This window comes from Primulina huaijiensis, chromosome 6 (assembly GCF_012295235.1).
Source record: "Primulina huaijiensis isolate GDHJ02 chromosome 6, ASM1229523v2, whole genome shotgun sequence".
Taxonomy (NCBI): domain Eukaryota; kingdom Viridiplantae; phylum Streptophyta; class Magnoliopsida; order Lamiales; family Gesneriaceae; genus Primulina; species Primulina huaijiensis.
The window spans coordinates 19,670,079-19,678,155 of NC_133311.1; the positions used below are offsets into that span (position 1 = coordinate 19,670,079).

The 8,077-nt window shown below is 36.4% G+C and overlaps 1 protein-coding gene across 7 annotated transcripts in view; it reads left to right on the forward strand.

The window, feature by feature from the left end:
• Positions 1-416: 416 nt before the first annotated feature.
• The window catches only part of LOC140978022 (oxysterol-binding protein-related protein 2A-like), an 8,614-nt gene continuing 953 nt past the window's right edge, over positions 417-8,077 (forward strand). For 2 of the 7 annotated variants that reach the window (XM_073442743.1, XM_073442742.1), the window contains exons 1-9: positions 417-1,208; positions 2,584-2,943; positions 3,539-3,635; positions 4,558-4,964; positions 5,629-5,784; positions 5,946-6,113; positions 6,196-6,336; positions 6,606-6,827; positions 7,931-8,044. In XM_073442743.1, coding sequence (XP_073298844.1) covers positions 828-1,208; positions 2,584-2,943; positions 3,539-3,635; positions 4,558-4,964; positions 5,629-5,784; positions 5,946-6,113; positions 6,196-6,336; positions 6,606-6,827; positions 7,931-8,044 — 2,046 coding nt within the window. In that variant the 5' untranslated portion in view covers positions 417-827. Of the gene's footprint in view, positions 1,209-1,625; positions 2,003-2,061; positions 2,101-2,583; positions 2,944-3,538; positions 3,636-4,280; positions 4,355-4,557; positions 4,965-5,628; positions 5,785-5,945; positions 6,114-6,195; positions 6,337-6,605; positions 6,828-7,930; positions 8,045-8,077 lie in introns of those variants that run through there. The other 5 variants (XM_073442746.1, XM_073442747.1, XM_073442744.1 and 2 more) reach the window with 5 other exon arrangements.

Sequence of the window (8,077 nt, forward strand, 5' to 3'; positions counted from 1 at the left end):
ATCCAACACAAAACTTCCCGAGTCAAGATCTTCAATTTTCCCAAGAACCTTTTGATATCAAGTGTGAATGAATGATGTTCTTGGCGCTGGCCCTGTGGTCGGTCGCCTTATAATGGTCAGCTGCGTAATTAATGAACTGGAAGAGACAATCATGGATTTAGTTCAACCGAGTATCAGTCAACAATTTGCTTTATTCAAAAGATCAGCGCCCAGTTCCTAATAATTGTATACCTATCGACCTCTAAGTCTCCCCATACGTGCCAACGAATTAAAAAATAATACTACAGTCTGTCGCCACCATTTTCGTACTGCATTCAAGAAAGTAAAGTAATTAACCAGCTTCATCCACACGATATATAAATATATATGTATATTTTTATTTATGAATGATGTATGCAATATATGATTACATTTCTGCAAACCGCAGTACGCACAAGCATTATAAATAATCCCAATAGTAATTTTATATCTGCTAATTAACTCCATTTATTTACAAATTCAGCATCGCCAAGACTCCATTTTTGTGTAGTTTTTTTTTCTTTCGTTTTTTCCCCTTTTTCTTCGTCTCTTGTCTATTCCTTTGTGGAATCCCTCAGTTGCAGAGCTTTTTGTCACACTCCTCTATGTACATCTCTCCATAACTCCATGAGTATATGCTGAATGTGTGTCTGTGTTAACCGAGTTTGCTTTGATTCATGATATTCGGAAGCTGTGTTAAACAAATTTTGTCGGATCCATCAATTTAGAAGTTAATTCGAATCATCAGTAACCGGGTTAGATGCCAACATTGTTTTGATTATTGTTATTGTCGATAATCAAGATCGAAAATGCGGGTAAAGGAACTGCACCCTTTATGTTGCATAACATTGGAGAGTAATCCGACGACAGGGGACGCGTCTCCGGAGCCGACCCTCTTAAGAACCAGGTCTGCGTTTGATTTCTACGGCAGTGGATCTGACATCAGTGCCGGCCGATCTGATGTTAGCACCAGTACTAGTGTGGCCGGGATACTCAACAAGTGGACCAACTACGGCATGGGCTGGCGATCCCGATGGTTCACCTTGAGAAGTAATGGCGTCCTTTCTTACACCAAATCTCGCCGCCCCGACGCGCCGCCGGGAAGCGACGTTGTTCTCATTGGCTCCCCCTCTACCTGCCGTAGGAGTAGCAGGAAACACAGCAGAACTGTCGGCATTGTACAGTTAAAGGTCAGTAAATTCTCGAAAATTAAACAAAGAACACCAATCTAGTCATCAAAATGTTAATATTTTCTAAAGCGATTGTATGATTTGACAAGAAATTAAATGTGCATCGGGGTAGGGAAGAAGAACGGAACGAAAGTGGGGGCTTGTCTCTTTTGAATGTACTAAAAATTAAATTTTTTCCGCTACAAGTCCTGAAATTTGTCGGTAAAATAATTGTTCCAAAATGGCTTTGAAACTGGAACCCTTTTTTCCCCAATAAATTTACTTTCTATTAACATGGTTTTTAAGATTTTCTTGAAATGCGCTTATATTCTTTCTTTTTAAGAAAAAACTGGGCGTTAATCGGAAGTGGGTCACATCAGCAGGTGGAATTATATCATAGGCCAAAAGATAGGGCAAAAATGTGTAGCCTAGTTGAGTTTTCTTTTCGTATGGTCACATCAAATATTTTGGGCTTTTTTTTTCTTTTCTATTTCTACTTTAGTTTTGCCAAATTTCTGATTCAGGAATTGATGTCAAATTTTTTTTTAAAAAATCTTTAGATATTTTTCTTTTCTATTTTCAGTAATCTGGGCACGGTAGAAGCAGCTTCTTGAAATTAAATACTTTGCAGCGCTCACGAATGACAGATCTTTCAAGTTTGGTAAAAAAAAACATTGGATTACTTTTTTTTTGCCCCCTCTTTTTTCAACTGTAAGAATGGACAATTTGGAAGAAATTAGAGAAGGAAAATTATTTTACAACGCGAAGATAATATTCTTGCTTCATGTGGTTTTATACTTAAGTCCGAAAACGAAGTAAACTACTGTTCATTATTCTGAAACTCTTCGTTGTCTGTTCATAGAATTGTTCTGTTTGCATCTGAGGTTATATGGGTTTCTTCCTGAAAAGTTATGTTTTTAATCTTATTAAGATGGTTTTATATGGTGTCGCCTTTTGGAATTGATACAAGTTTAGTGCTTCGGTGACTCGTATTATTGTACACAGTGATTGAAATTAATAAATTGCCATTTGATTCGCATATTTGTCTTAGCGATTTGATGCACTGTAACCTATCCTATTCCCAGTTTTTGGTTTTATGTGCAAATTTTCATTTAGGTGGGAATAACCTTTTCTTGGGTTGCACTCCTGTGAGGTTGAAAAGTGAAGGGTGAAGACCATTTAAGATCCACATATACTAATTGAGTTCTATCCGGTTTCATGTTTGCCCCAGCCAACTCAGGCATAGTACCCTTTATTGGTTGCACTGGTTTACTGCTTTCTTCTATATATTCTGATAATGTCTAAGTTTGTTTTCTGCCCTGTTTATTGGTTTATGGTTGGGAAATGCATATTGCTGTGTACTGACGTTAAATGTTGCGAATTTGTGTGTTTCCAGGTTTCATCTTTTCGCGAGAGTAAATCTGACGACAGGAGGTTTTATGTGTTTACCTCAACGAAAACACTTCATTTAAGGACCAATTCTAAAAAAGAGAGAGTGGAGTGGATACAAGCTTTGATTTCTACAAGAAGCCTTTTTTCGTTGAGACAGCAGAACGAAAGCATTCCCCTTTTAACTAGATCTTTGACAATATCAACAGAAAGGCTCAAGGATCGATTGCTCGAGGAGGGGATTGATGAGGGGCTTGTTGAAGACTGTGAGCATATCATGCTCTCGGAATTTTCAGGCGTACAAGGACAGTTTCAAGCTCTTTTCAAGGAACGTTCCAATTTACTTGACACGTTGAGACAATTGGAGGTATGAATTTTCTAAGTTGTTAACTTAGTAAAGAAATTATTTTTTTGACTTGTTCTCTTTACTGCTTCCAATTGGTCCTTTTTGCTTGAGGATTATTTTCAAATCACAATTGTAGTTTGTATTTTACATCTTGTCAAGAAGTTAATGTGGTTTTGTCATGATTGGGGAAATCATATTTTGTCAATTGTTCCCCCTACTGGTATGAAATAATAAAATTCACAGCTGCGTCGTTTTTGCATTTGTCATGAGTTGATAGTTCTCGTTTCATTTAAATATTGAAGTTTTTGCGTCATTATGGTGAATCAATTCATGAATCTCATAAGACATGTCTCATGATACTAAGAGTTTTTAATACCACTAAAGTTGTTTCTTATTATCTATTAACGGTTACCAGATGATGAAGACTCGGTCATCGGATTTGGTTGGTACGAAGTTTGATTTGCCATTATCATGAATTTCCCAAGCATGTATTTATTTTGGCAGTTCATTCTTTATTAGGGAATGCCTATAAAAGTGCTCCAAAATCCAGTAGTCTGCCTCTTTAGCATCATGTGTTTGGATGGGAAAACATGAGAATTTCATTTTGCTTTTCCAGGCAGCAAATATTGAAGCTGAAGCCTCTGGACTAAATGATGGAGAATACCAATCAATGAAGCATGACTATACTAATGTAGCGCGAGGAAAATATAGTGGTATTTCTTTGTCCTTATCTCCTAACCCTCAGTATCAATGATAATCCTTGACACGGCAAATTTTCTAACTTTTCATTTAAGTTTTTTGAAGCCTCAATGAGCAGAATTTAGATGTATCACAATATAATTTTTCTCTTATTCTTGTTCTTTTCTTCCTTGCTATGGGCTATCTTTGGTTTAATCAATCCCCGTGTGTTGGCGGAACACTTGTTTACAAGCTTTAGATTGTATTTGTCAGCGATCTATTTCTATATCCTTCTGTTATAGATTCTATCTCTATTTGTACATACATGGTTGCTTCCAACAATTGATGCCTAAGCCTCTTGTGGTTGCCGGTTTAGCGAGCAATCGAAACATGGTACCTGATCTAGGATACGATTTAAAAAATTTAAGTTGCTACATAACCACTAGCTCTATTTTTTGGTGTAACAACTAACAACAGATGATATTCAGGCCAACAATCGGTATAGGTGCCAAATACTTATTTTATTATCTTAATTTGCAAGTTAGCATTAATATTTGAAATTGAAAATATTGTCACTGTTGCATATATGGCCGCTAGATGGGTTAGAAAGATTTGGGTTGCTCATTATTAATTGATCTTTTGATGTAGTCGCAGGTGTTCGATCTTATTTTATTTATGCAAAAGAGAAACTTCTTGCAAGTGACCCACAAGGGCTGAAAAATGTTGAAAACTTAGTCAAAGCGAAAAACCATTCGTAAAGAATCAATAATTATTGACATTTCTTTGTTGTTAACTTGGATCACAGAATTTAATGTCAATGTGTGTGAATATTTAGCATATAGCATATTGCTAAATATTTCTTATATACATGAAGCAACCAAAAAGTTATTTCTTTTCCTTTTAAAGATCCCCTCAACTGATGAATATGCTGTTATCCTACATCTTGGTTTGTAACAGAATGGAGCACTACAGAATCATCTGATGATATTGAAAAGCAAGGTCTCGAGGAAGCATCAGACGAGGAGGAAACTCATTTCTTTGACACGAATGAGTTTTTTTCTGAACCAATAAATCACATGGATGATTTTGTGATGTTCAAAAATCCAACTGACTGTGCTGACAAGGTGGATAAAAAAGTAAACCTTAGATACCCATACGTGGAAAGAAGAAAGAAGCTACCCGATCCAATTGAGAAGGAGAAAGCCGTCAGCTTATGGTCTATGATCAAGGACAACATTGGAAAGGATTTGGCACGTGTTTGTCTCCCTGTGTTCTTTAACGAGCCAATATCATCTTTGCAAAAGTGCTTTGAAGACCTAGAATATTCTCATCTTTTGGATCAAGCATATGAGCATGGTAAAGCGGTAAGGTCTATTTAGTTTGCAAAACATGTTTCTTTTTTCTTCTTTATGATAATAATGATTTCAACCTTCCGTTTCATAATCACTTCTTTCAAATTTCAGTTTAGTAATGAATTGGGCACTTCAATTCTGATAATCATTTTGAGTCAACACTGGATCAAAATTGTGAAAAGACTGCGACGGTCCACTTGCAACTTTTCAATTTCTCTTTTTGATTTTTATAAAATGAGCAATATTTCTGAATATTTGACTATGAATTGATTTTTCCCACCTAACCTAGTAACTCATGAGATGAGTGTGATCAACCAGTTTTATGGAATATATATTCTAAATATATTGCCTCGTAGACGATTCTGGTAATTTTGGAGCTAAATTGTTAACGAGATTATGAGCAGTACCGTGGAATAACAATCACCGCTACTGTTTGTGAAGCTGCCTGTATGGCACAATGGCGAAAATGTGACACTTGATTACTCTACAGGTTGAAAGATTTGATTTGTATCCTTGCCAACAACAAATTTTGGTGTAGCAAGAAATACTCGATCATATAGACATTTATATTTCCATTGATCTTATAATGGATTAATTTGAATCTTTTAAATAATTAGAATGTGAATGATAAATTAAAGCTTCATGGTCGTAATGATCAAATATGATGTTACACCAGGGGAACAGCCTGTTGAGAATTTTGAATGTTGCTGCTTTTGCTGTTTCTGGATATGCTTCATCAGAAGGACGGCTCTGTAAACCATTCAACCCTTTACTTGGTGAAACTTATGAAGCCGATTATCCGGAAAAAGGAATTCGGTTCTTCTCTGAGAAGGTGATTGTGCAAAGAATAATATCTCCATTTTAGTTGACCCTTTTTGAGATGAGCTAATTGTCATATGCAAGCATATCGAACTGTTCGCCTGTTTTCTAGTTATTTTTCCAACTGCTGAAGGATTAATAATTATACTTTTAACTTGAATTTTCTTGAAATAGGTGAGTCACCACCCCACTCTCATTGCTTGTCACTGTGAAGGTAGAGGCTGGAAATTCTGGGGGGACACTAACCTTAAATCTAAATTTTGGGGAAGATCGATTCAACTTGATCCTGTTGGAACTCTTACTTTGGAGTTTGATGATGGGGAAATCTTCCAGTGGAGCAAGGTACACAATAACCTTGTTTATGCACAGCATTTCAAGGTTGATTGTATACATATAGGTAAATCTTCTTTTTGTTTTTTCTCAGGTGACGACAAGCATATATAATCTAATTCTAGGTAATATATACTGTGATCACCATGGGACCATGAATATACAAGGTAATCGCCAATACTCGTGCAAACTCAAGTTCAAGGAGCTATCTATTCTTGAACGTAATCCTCACCAGGTAAGAACAAGTCCTTTATGCACTTTTGGTCCACTTTATTCTTTGAAGTCAATAAATTGATACTTACTAGAAAGTTCGTTCTGTTTGCTGAAATTGAGCCTTAAAACCGCATTTTGACTTTTTTAAATGCGGTTTTAGAAGTGAAAATTGAATCTAACACGTTCTATTAAGATTAAAAGGTGTTATTTTAAAAGAGCTTCTCCATGCAAAATAAGATTTATTTGAACTTCAAAAATTTTTCAACTAAGAGAACTATACTATCTCGATAGGTTCATGGATTTGTTGAAGATGCAACGGGGAGAAAGGTTGCCCGCTTATTGGGGAAGTGGGATGAAAGCCTCTACTTTAACCATGGAGATGGAACGGGGAACTCAAAAGATTTGTCGGAGTCATCTTTGTTGTGGAAAAAGAATGACCAGCCTCTGAACATGACACGCTACAACCTTACTTCTTTTGCAATCACACTGAACGAATTGACGGCAGGTCTGAAGGTATTGATGACCTACTAGACGGTTTATTGTCTTTCTGTTTTCTTCTGTCAGGCAGAGTAGTCAAAGGCATGCTCGAGGTCAATACACGCTGGTCAGTGCTCCTGGGACATTCCATGAGCACTGGCATTGCATAGCCATTAATTAAGACAAGGGCCTGACATGCCATGGGTTTGCACGTTCTTCCCCTTTGAGGTTCTTGTTGATATATATAATGTACCTAGGTTCATATTATCAACTTTCGACCACAGCCCAACCTATGCTATAACAAAACTAAGGGTCGTGGTGCTGATGATTTGCTTTTTTTTATTCTTATGGCCAAGGTTCTAAAATTCTCCAAGCGATAGTCGGACTCTAGACCAGCGCCTAGGCCACCTAAGCGGGGACTAGACGGGTTCATGATAGCAAGTAGTAAATCTGTTATTAATGATAAAGAATATGGAATATGTTTAATATTTTAGTTATTGGGGGTTAGACCGATTTGCCAAAAATTAAAAAATCGATATTTTTCTTTTTTTCTTGTTTTATCCGCTACTACTTGCTGTAATTCTCATTCAGTCTCTTTTTTCAACCGTTTCCATCGTTCATCATGCCTAGAATCTCATCGACCATAGAAATTCTGAAAGACCGTCGTCGAAATCTTCGTTGCTCTCCATCAGCTTGATCGGCGCAGCCGAAGCTATAGCCGAAGTCTTACCATCCTAAGGCCGCCTAGGCGGCCGCGATTTAGAACGTTGTTTATGGCATTTTTGGGTTAATTTAATTTAGTTTTGTATTTCTAGTAAATCTTTAAACATAAATCTCTACTACTTATGGTCAGCGAGATTTATTAGTAGTTATTATCATATGCTGTTTGGAAATTGTTTTATTGGCTTAAAATTTGATTTTATGGGTGAATATTCATTGTTTACATGTGTAAAGCATAATTAATTGCTAAAAAAGTTTATTCAGGATATTTAACTGCTACAAGTTAAAACTAATAAGTATACTAGTTTGTCGTTAAAGTTTATTGTGTCTGCTTTATAATTATGGATGAAATTCTTCAGCTTGGTGAACCTGATTACAACTTATGTTTAAAATTTTGTCTATTTTAATCATGGATGAAGGAGAAGCTCCCACCAACAGATTCGAGACTGAGACCGGATCAGCGACATCTTGAGAATGGAGAATATGACAAAGCAAACGCTGAGAAGCTCCGATTGGAGATGAGACAAAGAATGGTATGTATAATTCCGTTTTCTCGACCAAATTCG